The sequence below is a fragment of the Corella eumyota genome, chromosome 7 (assembly GCF_963082875.1).
Source record: "Corella eumyota chromosome 7, kaCorEumy4.1, whole genome shotgun sequence".
Taxonomy (NCBI): domain Eukaryota; kingdom Metazoa; phylum Chordata; class Ascidiacea; order Phlebobranchia; family Corellidae; genus Corella; species Corella eumyota.
The window spans coordinates 12,211,419-12,229,746 of NC_137496.1; the positions used below are offsets into that span (position 1 = coordinate 12,211,419).

Consider the following 18,328-nt stretch of genomic DNA (forward strand, 5'->3'; position numbering starts at 1 on the left):
CGATAAAACAAAAATTAAAATGGCAATCTACTATTAACGACCCGAGTTTAAACGAACACGTATGGAAATCAGTCTATAAACTAACTGCGGACACAAGTTTGACGACTAGACTGCGATCTTTTCAAATTAAATTAAACCTTAGGGCCATAGTTACTAACGATGCTCTCTTTGCGTTTGGGGTGAAGACCACGCCTGTATGTTCCTTTTGTAAAGCCGAAAGTGAGACCATTTACCATATTTTTTGTAAATGCCCAGTAACCAACGTGTTCTGGGAAGATGCCATATCCTGGATTGCGGCCACATTAAGACTTCCTTTAATTATTTCTAACAGCGAACGTTTGTTTAGAGTGGTCTCGCATGATCACTCTCATTCGTTAATTAATTTATTATTATTATGCTCTAGATATATTGTTTATATTTGTAAATATGCTGAACGGACACCAACAATTAGGGAACTTATTTTTTTTGTAACCAGCTTAAGAGATTGTGATTTGTATCGTTATAAAAAATTTAAAAAAATGGAAAAATTTTTTACAAAATGGTCAACTTTGCCTTAAACTATGTTTATGTTTGTATTTAGCTATTTAAAATTTTTAATATTTGTTTTTTGATATGTACTACTACGTGCTACGCTATTCTTTCCTGTGTTGTACTGTGTGTCGAATAAAAAAAAAAAAAAAAAAAAAAAAAAAATAGATGGCCGTTATGACATTTTTAAAAACTTCCGTCGCTAGATGGCCATTATGACAGCTTTAAAAACAATTTACATTTGCTTAGTTTAAATATTAACTAAGATAAAAATTACCGTTTTTTTTTAAAAAGGGTTGTTACTTTGTTTGTTTTAATTAAATTTTAACGTTAACGGTTATCGATCGTTACTTTCCGTTTAACTAATTAACGTTACGAAGTTAATGTTTTGTGGAACGAATTACCATTGAACGAGGTTGAATAACTCGCCCGAGTTCGATTCCCACTGCTGGTACGTTGTAGCGTTTTTCAGTAACAGGTTAATGGTGTTTACTTATTCTAAAGATGAACACCAAATTAACTTAGTTTTATCTTTAAGTCGACTTGTTCTCGAACACAATGGATTCAATGACCGCGATGTTATCGAATTATGACGTCATTAATCGCCGTAAAAAGCGACAAATAGGTCATAAATGTTGTCGTTCTTGTTTACCATATGTTACGTCACAATTAACATATGTCCGAGTCATGTGATCGATCAGGTGATGTGGTGACGTCACGTCCGTTACGTCATCGTATCCGAGGTTGTTGAGTTTTGTACTTTGAACGTCGCGGTGGTTCTCCTAACGACAATCGTACGATTGTGTTTCTATTTACATAGTTATGACATCACAAGGAGTCCGTCAATGAGTTTTTGTTTACTCAGATTTCTTAGCGACGAAAGTTTTTAATGAAATAATTTATGTTCAGTTTGAATTAGTTTAGGGTTTAGAAGGTTGATAATTCCGTTAAATTTCACTAATATTTTAAATTTTGCGCCTTAGTTATTAAAATATTAATTAAATTTAATTCATTTAAAATGATATATTAAAGTTAAAAGATTCTAAATTACTTTGTTGTATTTAAGTTTATATTTTTACCATTTTTTACTATATTTAAACAAGGAAATTTTTGAAATTTTTGTAAACAATTTCTTTCCGTTTCTGCCATTCAAGATTACGTCACCATAGTTTCAGAGCTCTGATTGGTTGAAATAAATAGCGTGATGTTCGGTGCCGCATTTATAGTAAATTACGCCGGGTCGTTAAATTCGGTGAAATTTCGATTTTTTTTCGGGGCAAAAACGAACTAAAAACAAAAATATTAACAAATGATATCATAATGGGAACGTTAATTAATTAATTTATAAACAGTTGGATCTGTTAATGTTAGTGATGAATTAGATAAATTGGCAGGAAACAGGTTTAAAATATAGTGTCGCAGTATTTCACATCGCAGTATATTATAAGTATGTGGGAGCGCCCAACAAAAATGTCAAATTAAGGAAAAAGTTAATTTATATTATTTATGTGCTGAAGGGCGTTGTTTACTTCCTTCATCGAGTTTCAAACTTTAAATATACCACATCTTATTTTAACAGAAGTTTTTAAAAGTCGTGTGGAAGCGTGCCAACTGGTTTATTTTAGGATAACATTTAAGCACATAGAATGTTTGCTTGGAAGTTCGTTTTAATTGTTTTATTAGCACGACAAACATTTACACAAGAGGTAAGAAGTTTGTTTTGTAGTAGACTTTGTTTTTAATTAAATATTGATTTGTAAACAAAGGTAATTTGAAATTTTAAAGTTTTACATTTAAGCTGACAGGATCAGTTTGTGACTTAATTTTCTGACTTTACCAGTTTTTAATGGCATCTTGTTTAAATTTTACCGTAATTACATTTTACTTGTAGTGTGGGGGCAAACTCACTGGCACAGCGGGTCAATTTTCAACCCCAAATTACCCAGATGCTTACCCATCTGGAACAACTTGTAAATGGATTATTGAAGCACCGGCTGACTCCCAGGTCATCTTGACTTTTAAAGACTTTGACATTGAAGCATTTGATGAAAATGATTGTGACTCCGATCATGTTCGAATCCAGGATGGTAACCAAGTGGAAAGTCCCTCTCTTGGTACCCTGTTATGTGGGGAGACAACGCCTCAAGTGATGGAAAGTTCGGGACGGTACATGACCGTTACTTTCAGTTCTCACGAATTTTCACTGGGCACCCAAGGATTTTTGGCTACCTACAAAACTGGTTCGTTTTCCCTTTAAGTTAAAGATTTTTAATAAATTTATATTGTTTTTAAACCTAAGTTAATTTATGATATTTTTAAAAGAAAATAAAAACAAAAATGTAAACCTAATATGTAGTAAATTTTTATTTTAGTCCAGAAAACCAGTGAAGTTTGTCGACAAAATTTATGCGGGGGAACACTGCAAGAAACCTCGTGCAATATTCAATCACCAGGGTTTCCAATCAACTTTGAAGCCAACTTGAACTGTACATGGATCATACAGAGTCCCAGTCAGACTGGAAACATTAACCTTGAGTTCACAAGTTTGGAGCTCGGTGGTTCAACCTGCGACAACAACAAAGTTGTGTTGTACGACGGAGACAACATCAATGCACCGACAATCTTCGAGGATAGTTTGTGTGGTCTGGACCAGAATAGGTTAAAAGGAAGGATGCTCAGTTCAACAAGTTAGTTCATTTTTTAAAATGTATTCTGTTTATTAATTACTTTATTTGTTGTGTTAGCATTTTTTGTTAAGCTATTTAAACTATTTTTAATGGAAATTGAAACAACTATAAACATTTTCTATTTATTTTAGAGCCCACAATGCTGGTTGTCTTGGTAACAACCTCTTCTTCTGAGGGATTGTCCAAAGCCGAAAAAGGATTTTCCCTCAACTACAACGTCGTAGGTGAATCCACAACAACAACACCAACAACGACTACTTCGACAAGCACAACAAAACTTACAACAACAACAACAAAACCTACAACAACAACAAAACCTACAACAACAAGCAAAGCTCCCACAACTAGCTCAACAACCACAACCACTAAGAAGTAAGTTTTGTTTAAATTAGAAAATAAAATTTTAAAACAAATTATTTAGTTTAGTTGCATTTTAAAAATATGTTAAATTTATTTTGTCATGAGGCTATGTAACATTGGGTCTCTGTTTAAAACCGAAATTTTCTATTTTAGGGAAAGCACCACTACACCAACCACAGTGAGTATAGCTAGTACAACATCAAGTGACGACAATCAATTCATCGCAAATCCTGGTAAGCTAAAACTTTTTATTTTTATTAAAAAATGAATTTTTTGTCAGTTTGGTAAAAGTGAAAACTAAAATGAGTCTTTATTTCAATTTTTTTTAGCTGCTGTGTCTGGTGTTGTAATTGGATCCATTATCGGCGTCGTCGTCATTGTTTTCGGAATATTTCTGATAATTGCATTTGTTCATTGGAGACGACAAAATAAAAGGTGGTTGTGATGTCATAATTTGTCACCATTTTTTTATGATGTCATAGTTTAATGTTATACTACATTTGTTAAATCATTATCGCAATGTTTACAGTTTAATATTTTTAAAATTAATTATCAAAGTTTATAATTAATCAAATAATGATATCATAGTATGATAATTAACATAATTTGTTGTTTGTGATAATGTAAATAAGCTTTAGGTGATTTTTAACCTTGCTACCTTGTCATTAAGACTGTAAAAATATCATTCTTATTGAATTTTTTTTTTTAATTTCTTGTAGATTCAACATCCGGTTGCGAGACGAAGATGCTCGAAGCGATGTGAACACTCTTCTGTCTTCCACCGATTCCATCGAGTTTAAAAAACACGGGAGGATCGTGAGAAGGACACCTAGTGACGAGATATTCAGGTTATAGAGTTTCGAGCAAGATAGTAAATAAAAACTTTGCACTTTTTACTTAGTACTTGGTGACAGCTTCTAGCACAACACAAACAACCAAGTTGAATATTTCTGCATAATTTCAATATTTAATTCCGATATATTTGTGCCTCCTAACACACAGAATCTTAGAATATTGCTGAGTTTTAAAGCAAAGGCGCTTATCGTAACATTTCACACGAAAACCATGTGTTTTATATTGTTACATTGTTGCTGTTTAACATTGTTTATTTTCACTTATTAGACAATTAACGTGGCAGTTACTTTACAGTTTTTGTGTTTATTCCGATTTTGTACCCTATTATTACTCTATTAACACTAAAAGAATATGACACTACATTTTGTGGATTCTTTAAACTTATATTGCTTTGCCATTCTTCGTACTTCTTGTAAACACAAATGGTTTAAAAATAAGTTCCTATCCAGTACTCATAGAAAGAAATAGTTCCCAATACATTTTCAATTAAATTACTTCAATATTATTGTCATAAATTTCATGTTTTTTGATTGTTTTTGATGTAAGTCATATTTTGTGTATTTATAAAGAATTTATTTATATTTAAAATGTTGATATTTTTTTTTCACATTTTGTTTGCGCTTTTGCACTGTGACCGAAACTATTTGTTGGGTTTTTTGTTTGTTCTTGAAATTTTGCTCATTTATATTTTCGTAATTATTCGATTTAGGCAAAGTAATATTTTTATTTGCTTAAATTATTATGCTATACTTGAAATAAAATGCTAAAAAGTTGATTTCCGGTTTAAAATATCGAGGATAAAGTAATTAAAAACAAACAGCGGCAAATTATGAACCGTATTCAGTCAGGCGTAAAGCTTTGTAGTAATTCAGAAAAACGTTGAATTCTGAAATTTTAAAATTTTGTTTTTTAATACATTTTTATGTTTATAAAGATATTAGTGACGACCTGACTATCAAATAACTAGAAGTTAGTTGGTTAAAAGTTGAAATGAGTTTGGAAATTAATGAAGATTGGATTAAGGAAAGAATTAAGTTGGACCACGATAATTTGGGTAAATTCCGTTTTATTTTTGTTTTAATTTCATTGTTTTTTTGCATCGTGTATCTTTGTTATTAGCCCCAACTGCCCAAGGAAAATATATTTTACATGTCAGTGTTATGTTCACTACTCTGTTATAAAGCTTATGGATGGTTGTTAAACTACACATTACTTGGGCATGGTTATAATAAGTGTTGTTGCTGAATCAGTGACCAACAATACCAATTAGGTTTGAAGGTTTCATAAATATTTTAGAGCTTTAATTGCACTGTTCACCAGGTTTACACGGGCAGTATTAAAATACGGGATAAAGGAAATTGTTGAGGGAAATATTGAGGCCTTATGTAAATGTTAACAAAAAATCGCTGAATGCGGAAAAGGACTGAATTTTTAAACCTTTTCCTAATTTTCATTGCACTTTATAATCGATTTTACTTCGTCCTTTTAAACAGGGCAGATGACGCTAACAGAGCTTTAAGAGTTCTTGCGAATAATTGCTTACTAAAGAGCAAATTGCCCTGACTGCAAAACTTACTTAGTAAACAGTCAGTTTATTTTAAACTAAATATTATATTTCAGATGATGTCAAATCACTTTCATTGCCCGGAACCTACCATGAGAAGATCTCATCTTTGGGGTTTTCCCTGTTAAGTTTTTCAAGGATTCAAAATCTTGATCTTTCCAAGAATAATATCACATCCTTAAAGGTAAACATTCTGTTTTGTTAGTTATTTAAAAATATTAAAATTCCTTAAAATGTTCAAGGGTCTGGATCACTTAAACCTGCTTGAACAACTGAACCTCTACTACAATAAGATCGAGAACCTAAAAGAAATATTTCGTCTCCGTGCCAACCAGAACCTAAGAGAAGTTGACCTCAGGTTGAACCCGGTCACAGGAAACGAACCCGACTACCGACTCTTTATCGCCCACATGTTGCCGTTGCTACGACGACTTGATGACCGTCCAGTCAGGGAGAGTGAAAGGAAGGCAGCCATCTTACATTTTACTTCGGTTCAGGTTAGTTTAAATTTTTTAACTCCAAAGAAGTGTTTTTAAACTCGTTTTGTTTTTATGACCTTGAAGTCACCTGAGCGGGAAATGTTCGAATCGGAAGCAAAACAAAAACAACCAAGAATCGAACAAGTCAAAAAATTTACCCGGAAACCCTCAGGTATTCTTATTTATCCTCACAAATTTATTTTTATTTGTGGTAATGTGAATTCGAAATATATTATTTAGTTTTTTATTTTGTGCTTCAGTGATCACAGATGATGATGTCACAGATGATGTCATTGATTATGTCACAAAATCAAAACAATCTACAAAACAGAAACCAACAATGGGAGCTCAACTACACAATAAAGAAGGTATTGTGATGTCATAATAGGAGTAATAACACTAGTCTGTGACATCACAATAAAGTAACGGTTTTCAAATTTTTAGATTTAGTCAAGCTTGTGAGGAAGGAAGAGAAGAGGTCAGTTTTTAATTTGTAAATACGTTTAGTATAATAATTTTGTTCAGCATTTTTAAAATTATTGATTATTTTTTTCAATGTATATTTAATACTTTGTTTATTTTGTTCAGTGTTTCAATTTTTTTTTAGTAAAATAAAGTTAAATCGATGTTGAAAATATTGCACAGTCTTCTAAACGTAATATTTAATTATTAAAGATCGGGCCACACAAAGCAGCAGAGAGCTTACAATTTAGATAACGACGAGAATTTAAATTTCCTCGACGAAGAAGAAGCTTATTCCAAGTTTAAAAGTGTTGCAAACTTCACCCCACACCCAACTGTCAATCAAACTCCACCCACCAATCAAACACCACCTTTTAATCAGATGTCACTTGAGACCCCGCCCACTTCTGAGGTGGATTTTCAAAGTTTACCAGAGGGAAAAAAACTAAATTTTGGGGTAAAAATTATTTTGTGTAAAATCAAGAAGTTATGTTATTGCGTTAAAATAATAAATATAATTGGTTGCTAATTAATCTGCTAATTGTTTTAGGTCTTAAAATTAACTTATTCTATTTAAACCACACTTAGAATGTTGCAACATAAAAATAAGCAGTGGATATTGAACCCAGGACTTCATGTAGTGAAGCCACTTGTTGTAATCACCAAACCATGACATTGTTTTATTGTTTATCCTCAGGACTCGACAACTTCCCAGGAAGTAAGCCGACGTAAAAACCTCGTTCAGATTCGCTTCATCGAGTCCATGTTGGACACGGTTGATCGATATTGGAACGGGACAAAGTCGCTGCATTACAACCAGAAGTTTCAGAGTTTGATCCAAGCTCCGTTGGATGAGTACGAGAGAGAGTTGGTGCAGGCCAGGCAAGTGCAAGTCAAGGTGGGCAGAAGTTAAAGAAATGCTTTTAAGTTATAATTTGCTTTACCACAAGATTTTTTAAGTCAATTTTTTAAAGATTTTTTTAGGTCAATTTTTTAAAGATTTTTTTAAGTCAATTTTTTAAAGATTTTTTTAAGTCAATTTTTTAAAGATTTTTTTAAGTCAATTTTTTAAAGATTTTTTAAGTCAATTTTTTAAAGATTTTTTTAAGTCAATTTTTTAAAGATTTTTTTAAGACAATTTTTTAAAGATTTTTTTTAAGTCAATTTTTTAAAGATTTTTTTAAGACAATTTTTTAAAGATTTTTGTTAAGTCAATTTTTTAAAGAAGTTAATGTTATTACTACGTCAGTAATCTGATCTTAAGACAAAATTTGGGCAACAAGCTTTGCTTCTCAATTAGCAGAAGGGTTAGAACATTAAACAATAGTTTTTATTAATTGATATTTTTACTTTAAGGTTCTCCACGACAAAGTTGCAAAACAAGAACAAGAAATATTTGACCTTCGACAAAAAGTTGACGAAGGGCGCAGTGAGGATAAATCAAAAGAAAATCAACAAATTGAGGATAAAACAACACACCTCAACAAAGAACTTGTAAATTTAATTAATTATTAAAATTAATTAAGAGCACCAGTAATTAAATAAATTCATGTTTATTTAACTTTGCAGGATTCCACGAAACAAAGACTTCAATTAACTTTAAGCGACAACAAAATATTAAGAACTAAAATCGACAACTTACAGCAACAACTAGATGACAACAAAGTAAGTCTGTGATGTCATTGTTAGTGTGGTTGTGATGTCATAATCACTAGAGTTGTAGGATAACTACTAACCTTATTGCTGGAATTTGATCAATAGGAAGAGAGACATGAAAAAGGGGAAGTAGAGAAGTTGAGAAGAAGGTTGGAAGAGAGTGAAAAAATGAACAAACTTGCCACCATGTTGCAGGAAAGCCACCGGTAAGTTAAATCTCACCCTCCCTTTATTACGCTAAACCCTCCCTTTATTACGCTTGCCACCATGTTGCAGGAAAGCCACCGGTAAGTTAAATCTCACCCTCCCTTTATTACGCTAAACCCTCCCTTTATTACGCTTGCCACCATGTTGCAGGAAAGCCACCGGTAAGTTAAATCTCACCCTCCCTTTATTACGCTAAACCCTCCCTTTATTACGCTTGCCACCATGTTGCAGGAAAGCCACCGGTAAGTTAAATCTCACCCTCCCTTTATTACGCTAAACCCTCCCTTTATTACGCTTGCCACCATGTTGCAGGAAAGCCACCGGTAAGTTAAATCTCACCCTCCCTTTATTACGCTAAACCCTCCCTTTATTACGCTTGCCACCATGTTGCAGGAAAGCCACCGGTAAGTTAAATCTCACCCTCCCTTTATTACGCTAAACCCTCCCTTTATTACGCTTGCTACCATGTTGCAGGAAAGCCACCGGTAAGTTAAATCTCACCCTCCCTTTATTACGCTAAACCCTCCCTTTATTACGCTTGCCACCATGTTGCAGGAAAGCCACCGGTAAGTTAAATCTCACCCTCCCTTTATTACGCTAAACCCTCCCTTTATTACGCTAAAGCTTTCACATATTTTGTAGCTCGCTGGTTTCAACAAACGACCATCTCCTGAACGAGTTAGAGGACGCTAAATCTCGCCACAGGGGGGAGATAGAGCAACTTAAGTGGAGTTACGACAAACTCCGTAGCGCCACCAAGTTAGATCGACATTTTATCAACGGGGAAATATGACTTTAGTTTTGTTTGTGACGTTTTGTATTTAAATGACGTCATGTTTGTAGTTTGTTAATTAGCTTTGTGACGTCAATATCTGTTTAATCACATGACAAATTCCGCAGTATTTGAATAAAGTTTAATTTTGAATTTAAATGTCAACGTCATAAACCAGTTAAATCAGCGATGAATGCATTTGTGACGTCATAAATGTATTAGCGGAAACGCGTCGAAGTTCGAAGTTTCGAAAAAGGTTTTAGTTTGAAAGTTTCAGGTTTTAAGTTAGTGGAGATGTCGTCCGCGAATCATTATTACAAGATTGATGACGTCACAGTAACATCGTCAACAAATCATTATAATAATGACATCACAGTGACGTCATCGAGACGTAATTTCTACCAAGCTAACTGGAAAGAACAAACAATTATCGTGACGTTAGTGGTTGCTAGTAGTTACCTCGCAGTTGTTTCGATTGTTTACGTCATCAAGCATATGACGTCACATCAGAAAATCGCGAACTTGATTCTCGCGTCGACTTCCGCTTTGTTATTTCTAGAATCGCTGTGGCTTGAATCTGAAACTTTTGTTTATGACGTAACAGTTACTTACTGCTCGATATTTTACGTCACCAACGTTGTTGTCGCTGTGGCAACCAGGACCGCGATTTATTCGCTTCTCTGGATTCGACAACGTCGACTTTATCTTAACCCGCTTCAACATCTTAAAAGTGACATCGTTAAGCACATTAGTGACGTCACACTGGCCGGAATCTTGGTGTTCGGTGGGTTGCAGATCGCGTGTTTATGTGCGCCGAAACAAAACGTCATAGAGGCTGAATGTGTGACCGAACGCTTGACCGGTTTCGTTAAAGTTGTGGTCCCAATCGTGTTCTTTATTTCAACTTTGTTTCAACTTGTCTTGTTGTTATTGACATTGTTCCCCGTCATCAAACACGTTTGTTCGTCACAGAGGATCATCAACCAGAGGTTGCAACAAATCGTCGTCAGATTAACCATTTGCTCGACCATTTGTGTGGTCAGTGACGTCATATTCATGATTATCTCCATGGGGCCGCCTGATAACGCGTCACACAACTACCTCCCTGTCCTTTATTCTTACGACACAATCATAAATGTCGTTGCCACCACGTTTTCGTTCGCAGATTACAGAAAACGATTTTTTCCGTTCTTGGAGAAGAAACAAGTGCAGAACAACGCTCCGGTTGCTACGGTATCCTTGGCAACCAAGAACATTATTTAAACTTTATCCTCAATTTATTGTATTTGTTACGCATTAAGTAATGCAGCGGTGGCGAATTCGTCAAAACATTTCTAAGCCGTGTTTCCAAAAATTTAGCTCAAATAAAAAATGTAAAAAAATCTTTTTGAGTGGTTAAAATTGTTTTTAATTGAAATTGTTGTGTACAAAATTAATAATTAAAAAAAAAATATTGTAAATAGTTGTTATGGTAACAATTTTAAAATTAATTTGATTGGTTTTATTTAAAATAAATAAAATTAATGTTCTATCGAATAAAAATAAATTAGAAACACTTTTAAAATTGCAAAATAATTTTAAAGGTCACTAACCCCGACATGTTTATTTTATTTGCAAAAAAATGTCGCAATTAATGACCTAAGGTTTGTCCTTGAAACGTTTATAAAAGAACCCAAAAATATTTTTGTAAAAAGTTTATTTTATTTTCTTCTTGTCATCTTTGTCAGTGAACAAAATGGCGACAATTACAAGACTTGTGCGTTCAAAGGTTAGTGTGTCAGTGTTTATTTTATTTTTACTGGTCACACAGTGACATTTTATAATTAACTGACTAATTATTTTTTATTTTATCAAATTAAGATTTAAATTATAATTAAACAACATTTTTTAAGGTTAATGTTAACTACCAGAATCTTTAGTCTGCTAGTAGAAATTTGTGTCTGACTTTTTCAGATAATTAGGGTCACACAGTGACATTTTATAATTAACTGACTAATTATTTTTTATTTTATCAAATTAAGATTTAAATTATAATTAAACAACATTTTTTAAGGTTAATGTTAACTACCAGAATCTTTAGTCTGCTAGTAGAAATTTGTGTCTGACTTTTTCAGATAATTAGATTTCTACGGGGCTCTTTAACTAGGCTGTGTTTAATGGGGACCAGAAGCTTCGGCCTGCAAAAAACGGGGGGGGGGGGGGGGGTCGGTGACGAAATTGCCGCGTAAAATGTCAGCTTAAAACCATATTTTACCGATATTCAAAATAAAATTTGACAAAAAGTATAATACATAAAAAAAATTTAATAAGTTGTTACTTTAAATATATATGTTAGTTTTTAGAATATTTATTTTTTTTTAATTTTTGTTTCAAAAATGTATTTTTAAAACGGATTAAAGACAAGTGCTTTAGGCCTTCAAAATTTTACGACGAATTGCTCTCGGCCTGCGAAATTTTTCATTAAACTGCGGGGAGTCTGCAACGTAAAGCACGCGTATACTTTTAACGCAGAACCATATTTTACCAATATTCAAAATGAAATTTGGCAAAAAGTACAATAGTTAAAAAAGTTTTAACCTGTTGTTAAGATAAATATATATGATAATTTTTGGAATATTTATTTATTTATTTTTTTTCGAAAACGTAATTTTGAAACGCATTAAAGACGGACGCTTTTGAGGTTAAAATTTCGTGCTAGCGTACATCCAATTAATTTTAAACTTATATTATCAGGTTATTAGTTTTCAACACGTAAAAATTGTTTTTAATAAATCAAATTTTGGTATTTGTAAATAAGATTTTTTTTTTTAATTAATTTTAAGTTTTAGGTTTTTTTAAAACAAATTTGTTTTTTTGTAAATAAAGTTTGTTTTTTGTTAAGTAATTGAATTTTTTTTAAATAAAATTTTGGTTTATGTTAAACAAATTTAGGATTTTTTGTTTGTTTTTACTTTAAATGAATTAGGAGTTTTCGGTTTGCTATTTGGCACCAATTTTAAAAAGTAAAGCTGGTATAAGCTGAATTTTTAGTCTATTTTAAATTATAACCTGAAGTTTAAAACTAGTGGTTTTAATAAACTAATTCATTTAAAGTATTATTAATAAACTAAAGTTTATAGCTGGGGTTAACTGATAAACTAAAAATTGAATCTGGGGGTAAATAATAAACTAAAGTTTGAATCCGGGGGTAAAAAAAGAACTGTATTTTAAACTTGGGGATGTTTATTGAAAAAACTTGACTCCCGCAGTTTAATGAAAAATTTCGCAGGCCGAGAGCGATTCGTCGTAAAATTTTGAAGGCCTAAAGCACTTGTCTTTAATCCGTTTTAAAATTAGTTTTTGAAACATAAATTTAAAAAAAAAAATATTCTAAAAACTAACGTATGTTATTAAGGTAACAACCAATTAAAATTTTTTTGTATATTATACTTTTTGTCAAATTTTATTTTGAATTTCGATAAAATACGGTCTTACGTTAACATCAAACGCGGGCTTTACGTCGTGGACTTCCCGCAGTTAGATGAAAAATTATGCAGGCCATAAGCGCCCGTCTTTAATCCGTTTTAAAAAGACATTTTTGAAACAAAAATTTAAAAAAAAATAAATATTTTAAAAACTAACATATATATTTAAAGTAACAACTTATTAAATTTTTTTTATGTATTATACTTTTTGTCAAATTTTATTTTGAATATCGGTAAAATATGGTCTTAAGCTGACATTTTACGCGGAAATTTCGTCACCGACCCCCCGCGTTTTTTGCAGGCCGAACCTTCTGGCCGAAGCTTCTCACGGCCGAAGCTTCTGGCAACCTGTTTAATAAGTGTAGTGAGTGAAATGTGTGCGTTTAATTGTGCACATTAGCTATTTACTAACCCAGCATAGTTTAACAATATGCAATTACACCTCTCTGCATAATACCTTCATTGCACACAGCCTATTTAGAGGGACCTGATTTGTACTACTCTATTAGCGTCATTTACCAGGTTTATAAATGCGGAAATTTTTTATAACCTTACCGTAATCTCTACTTATGAATTTCGCCTTTTTTCGCATTTATTTTGGTAATACTTGTTAAACCGGCGGACAACGCTAATAGAGATCCAGCCGTTAAGGCACCAATAACCTAACCTGGTCATGAGATTCAAGGAAAAGGCTTGAACTTGCTTTTAAAACTGTAAAAGTAGCAAGAAATGCAACTTTAAATGCAACTTTAGGGTTTAAATGACTCAAGAGTAATGCAGGATTGATTTGAAATTTTGTTACACCTTTATTCTGCTGATTGTTTGTACAATAAAAAAATCCATTATATCGTGCTACCATTACCCATGGGTTTAAAATGTGCTGTTATAAATGTTTTGGTTACTTTTGGGATTCAACTTTTACCTAAAAATGTTTTTTTTTTAGACACAATGCATGAGATTGTTTCACACATCATCGATCGTTCGAGCTCGAGCCACAGCAGCCATGAGCAAGCTAGAGGGCGACAGAGTGCTTCCTTACGACAAGCTGGAGGCAAACATTAACACCGTTAGAAACAGGTTTGTTTGTACCAATTAACTAACTAATTGGCCAGCAATTACATATTTATTCATATATTTAACTTTGTCTTAAGAACAATAAAAAAGGAAACTTTGTTTTTTCCAGATTACAACGACCTTTAACTCTGAGTGAAAAGATTTTGTACGGCCATTTAGATGACCCAGTTAATCAGGTGAAACATGTTAATATAAAATATATAACAGAAGTGATTTGCAACCACTAACCAAAACTTATTCAACCCAGGACATAAAGCGGGGGGAATCTTACTTGAAGTTGCGACCAGATCGAGTCGCGATGCAAGATGCCACGGCACAAATGGCCATGCTTCAGTTTATCAGCAGTGGACTGCCAGAGGTAATATAGTTGTATAGTTGTGCTTATAAATATATCTACCAGACTTTTTTATAGTTGAATGCCAATTTTTGTAACTAAAGCAAATTTAATTTAAATGGCCAAAAGCAAATGCCAACAAAATTAATTTATTAAAAAGTATTTAGCTTAATGTCTGGTATCTACACAAGTACCACTTCTAAAAGTGTTTGTTGTATAATTTATTTTAATGTTATAACAGGTTGCAGTTCCATCCACCATCCACTGCGATCATTTAATCCAGGCACAAATAGGAGGAGAGAAGGATCTGAAGAGAGCAAAGGACATCAACAAGGAGGTTTATGACTTCCTCCAGACTGCCGGGGATAAATATGGGGTCGGATTTTGGAGGCCAGGATCAGGGATTATTCATCAGGTTTGTTTTCACTTGTGTTTATTTTAGTTTGTTTAACATGTCTGTTGTTGGGGTGATTTAAATTTAAGTAAATTATGATTTGAACTTGGTTTAAATTAGTTAGAATTTTGTTTATGCAATTTGAAGAATAATTAGGGGTTTAAATCAATAAAACAATGTTTTAATGAGTTTTCTTTAGTTTGTATTATTAGTTTATTTAAAACTTAAATATTTTATCTCAAGATCATCCTCGAGAACTACGCATTTCCTGGTGTGTTGCTGATTGGCACGGACAGTCACACCCCTAATGGAGGGGGTTTAGGGGGGTTATGTATTGGGGTAGGAGGGGCTGATGCTGTCGACGTTATGGCTGACATCCCATGGGAGCTAAAATGTCCCAAAGTTATTGGAGTGGAACTAACGGGGGAGTTGTCGGGGTGGGCTTCTCCTAAAGGTGAGATTTTCAAATAATTTGGTTTTTAATTAGTTTCTTGATAATTAATTAGTTTTTATTTTATAGACGTGATCCTCAAGGTGGCAGACATCCTGACAGTGAAAGGAGGAACCGGTGCCATCGTGGAGTACCATGGTCCCGGTGTAGACTCCATCTCCTGCACCGGCATGGGAACCATCTGCAACATGGGAGCCGAGATTGGTGCAACCACTTCAGTGTTTCCCTTTAACTCGCGCATGAGTGATTACCTGAAGGCAACCAATCGTAGGGAGATTGCAGATGTTGCGACCTCAATGCAAGAACATTTAACCCCTGACCGTGGAGCTCACTACGATGAACTCATTAAGATTAACCTCAATGACGTAAGTGTGATGTCATAATCAATATAATCTGGTAACACTGACTTTTGTCCCCATTTAATTGAGCTATATTAGAAGAATAAGTGCTTTTCATTGCCCTTCAGATTAAGCTTTTGGGTTTTATTAATTACCATATTAAACCATGTTAACAGTTGAAACCAGCTCTAAATGGACCATTCACACCAGACTTGTACAACCAATGTTCGAACATGAGACAGGCAGCTACCACTAATGGTTGGCCCCTCGAAGTGAAAGTTGGATTGATCGGAAGTTGCACAAACTCCAGTTATGAGGACATGGGAAGATCAGCGCACATCTGCAACCAAGCCAAAGCTAAAGGAATCAAAGCAAAGTAAGTGTTTGTGTAACACATGATGAGAGTTGTGCGTGTAAACATTTAATTTGTTTGCAGAGCTGCTTTTACAATAACTCCAGGTTCTGAGCAAGTTCGAGCGACCATCGAAAGAGATGGATATGTAAGTGTATTTTAATGTGAAAAGTTAGATTATTTCTTAAAGTTGTTTCCAACATTGTTTTAGGCCCAAACCTTCCGAGATGTTGGAGGAGTTGTTTTAGCCAATGCCTGTGGACCTTGTATTGGCCAATGGGATCGCAAAGATGTTGCTATGGGAGAGAAAAACACCATTGTTACATCATACAACAGAAACTTCACTGGTCGAAACGATGCCAACCCTGCTACTCATGCCTTTGTGACCTCACCAGAGGTCGTGACTGCTTTGGTGTTTGCTGGTGACCTTGGATTCAACCCAGAGGTCGACACTTTAACAGCCCCTGATGGGTCAAAGTTCAAGTTTGAGCCCCCTAGTGGGGATGAGCTTCCATCTGGAGGGTTTGATCCGGGAGAGGATACTTACCAACACCCAAGTAAGGGGGGTGTAAAGGTCAATGTGGATCCAAAGTCAACCAGGCTTCAGTTGTTGGAACCTTTCGATGTCTGGGATGGAAAAGATCTCAACGACATGGCCGTGCTTATCAAGGTTTGTTGCATAATTGAACTTGCGGGTAACTATTGAACAAATGCTGGTATTAAGTTGTGTGTTTAACTTACAGGTGAAAGGTAAATGCACAACGGACCACATCAGCATGGCCGGTCCTTGGTTGAAGTTTAGAGGTCACCTTGACAATATCTCGAACAACATGTTGATCGGAGCCATCAACATCGAGAACGACAAAGCGAACAGCATCAACAATCGACTCACTGGCGAGCTGGGAGCCGTTCCTGATGTTGCTAGACATTATAAGGTCAGTGTTTACAATGTAACTAGTGTGGTGTAGTGGTTGGCATCACTTTGTTTAAACCTTACGCAGAGTTCCAACTAAGTTTTTAATTTAAAGGCAAACAAACTGAACTGGGTTGTGGTTGGGGATGAGAACTATGGGGAGGGGAGTAGTCGTGAGCATGCGGCACTTGAGCCACGGCATCTTGGTGGCAGAGCTATTATCGTCAAGAGCTTTGCTCGTATCCATGGTAACTATTACTGTTAACAGCAATACATTAAAGTTTACCAAAACAATTATCATTTTCAATATTTGTAGAAACAAATTTAAAGAAACAGGGGTTGTTACCATTAACCTTCAATGACCCCTCGGATTACGACAAGATCCAACCTGACGACAAAATCTCGATCGTTGGACTCCAGAACTTTCAACCTGGAAAGGTTTGTTTTAAATATTTTTATTTTTGGCAGTTTTTTAACAAAGTATTTGTGTGATTTTATTTTTGTTTAACTTTGCTTTCAATTGCAGCCCCTGGAATGTGTTTTAACTCACTCGAATAACTCACAAGAAACCATATCGTTGAACCATACTTTTAACCAGGGCCAGATTGAATGGTTCAAAGCTGGTTCGGCTCTCAACAGAATGAAACAAAAACTTTAAAATTCAGTTCCACAAAAGTTCAATAAAATTTATGTTTTGGTTGCTACTTTGTTTATGTTAAAGGTTTATTAATACACTGTTTATAAACGTAATACCCAAGATAAGGTTGCTTTGGTTTACTTGTTACCTTTAAGTGATTATTGTTTAAATTAACCCAAAAAGTTATAAAGTTTGTAAATTTTATTTAAACATTTATAAAACAACACTTAAACGTGAAATATAGGTGGTGGCTGACTTGTAATTTATTAAAATATAGCCTTGACTATTATGTTTATAAGGGCATTATGTTCCATTTTCTTTGAAGTTAAGCTGATTTTAAAATGGTTGAAACAAAAATGGCGGATTAATTTTCGAACTAAAACTTTTGGCAACCCTGGAAATAAAAAAACAACAAAAGAGTTTGAGTGACGTGTATTAACTTTAAAGGATGACGTCATTGCATTAAAGTTCTGTTTTTCAGTTCCGAATGGTATTGAAATTTGTAAATATGTCAGTTTCCATGTTAAAGATGTGATTTGAATCTGGTAAATCTTAAGGCTGGTTCGACAGCTTCTGTTGTTTATTTTCAATTTAAATTCTGTTAGTTAGTGTTAATTAAAACCGTACAGACAAACAGGTAGACGAAAACATATTGTCCATGGTCAGATAGTATTATACTAGTCAGCTAGTATAAACTGTCAGACTATGTTTAATTTGTTCGTTTTATTTTAATTAAAGTAATAATATTTGTTGAAGTTATCGTTTGATGAATTATTATCTCAGGAAACAGGAAATATTGCG

At 33.9% G+C, this 18,328-nt stretch overlaps 4 protein-coding genes across 4 annotated transcripts; all 4 read left to right on the top strand.

Moving 5' to 3' along the window:
• The first annotated feature begins 1,805 nt into the window (after nt 1-1,805).
• Nucleotides 1,806-5,205, top strand: LOC145759150 (embryonic protein UVS.2-like). Its single transcript, XM_082572909.1, has 7 exons — nt 1,806-2,234; nt 2,420-2,768; nt 2,901-3,215; nt 3,347-3,587; nt 3,729-3,808; nt 3,905-4,010; nt 4,295-5,205. Exons 1-7 carry the CDS (start codon nt 2,175-2,177, stop codon nt 4,428-4,430), a joined length of 1,287 nt encoding a protein of 428 aa, XP_082429035.1. The 5' UTR covers nt 1,806-2,174; the 3' UTR covers nt 4,431-5,205.
• Nucleotides 5,206-5,346: 141 nt separating this feature from the next.
• Nucleotides 5,347-9,692, top strand: LOC145759316 (centrosomal protein of 72 kDa-like). The gene is made up of 12 exons (XM_082573121.1): nt 5,347-5,484; nt 6,051-6,178; nt 6,237-6,491; nt 6,558-6,645; nt 6,734-6,841; nt 6,918-6,951; nt 7,149-7,392; nt 7,633-7,833; nt 8,292-8,429; nt 8,505-8,600; nt 8,697-8,797; nt 9,441-9,692. Exons 1-12 carry the CDS (start codon nt 5,421-5,423, stop codon nt 9,589-9,591), a joined length of 1,608 nt encoding a protein of 535 aa, XP_082429247.1. The 5' UTR covers nt 5,347-5,420; the 3' UTR covers nt 9,592-9,692.
• Nucleotides 9,693-9,864: 172 nt separating this feature from the next.
• Nucleotides 9,865-10,941, top strand: LOC145760372 (uncharacterized). The gene has a single exon (XM_082574241.1). The coding sequence runs from the start codon at nt 9,865-9,867 to the stop codon at nt 10,831-10,833; it is 969 nt and encodes a 322-aa protein (XP_082430367.1). The 3' UTR covers nt 10,834-10,941.
• Nucleotides 10,942-11,166: 225 nt separating this feature from the next.
• Nucleotides 11,167-17,925, top strand: LOC145760561 (aconitate hydratase, mitochondrial-like). The gene is made up of 14 exons (XM_082574480.1): nt 11,167-11,338; nt 13,978-14,111; nt 14,218-14,284; nt 14,356-14,466; nt 14,684-14,857; nt 15,080-15,290; nt 15,357-15,652; nt 15,802-16,001; nt 16,062-16,125; nt 16,189-16,647; nt 16,721-16,912; nt 17,006-17,138; nt 17,207-17,328; nt 17,417-17,925. The coding sequence occupies exons 1-14, from the start codon at nt 11,306-11,308 to the stop codon at nt 17,546-17,548; spliced, it is 2,328 nt and encodes a 775-aa protein (XP_082430606.1). The 5' UTR covers nt 11,167-11,305; the 3' UTR covers nt 17,549-17,925.
• The last annotated feature ends 403 nt before the right edge of the window (nt 17,926-18,328 follow it).

Bases quoted from the DNA above. Each gene is read 5' to 3' on its own strand.
- LOC145759150 (XM_082572909.1), top strand. From the start codon at position 2,175: ATGTTTGCTTGGAAGTTCGTTTTAATTGTTTTATTAGCACGACAAACA. The intron at 2,769-2,900 runs GTTCGTTTTCCC...TTTTTATTTTAG, and splicing joins TTTGGCTACCTACAAAACTG to TCCAGAAAACCAGTGAAGTT. The intron at 4,011-4,294 runs GTGGTTGTGATG...AATTTCTTGTAG, and splicing joins TGGAGACGACAAAATAAAAG to ATTCAACATCCGGTTGCGAG.
- LOC145759316 (XM_082573121.1), top strand. From the start codon at position 5,421: ATGAGTTTGGAAATTAATGAAGATTGGATTAAGGAAAGAATTAAGTTG. The intron at 6,179-6,236 runs GTAAACATTCTG...AAAATGTTCAAG, and splicing joins ATAATATCACATCCTTAAAG to GGTCTGGATCACTTAAACCT. The intron at 8,601-8,696 runs GTAAGTCTGTGA...TTTGATCAATAG, and splicing joins AACAACTAGATGACAACAAA to GAAGAGAGACATGAAAAAGG.
- LOC145760372 (XM_082574241.1), top strand. From the start codon at position 9,865: ATGTCGTCCGCGAATCATTATTACAAGATTGATGACGTCACAGTAACA.
- LOC145760561 (XM_082574480.1), top strand. From the start codon at position 11,306: ATGGCGACAATTACAAGACTTGTGCGTTCAAAG. The intron at 11,339-13,977 runs GTTAGTGTGTCA...TTTTTTTTTTAG, and splicing joins CAAGACTTGTGCGTTCAAAG to ACACAATGCATGAGATTGTT. The intron at 15,291-15,356 runs GTGAGATTTTCA...TTTATTTTATAG, and splicing joins GGGGTGGGCTTCTCCTAAAG to ACGTGATCCTCAAGGTGGCA.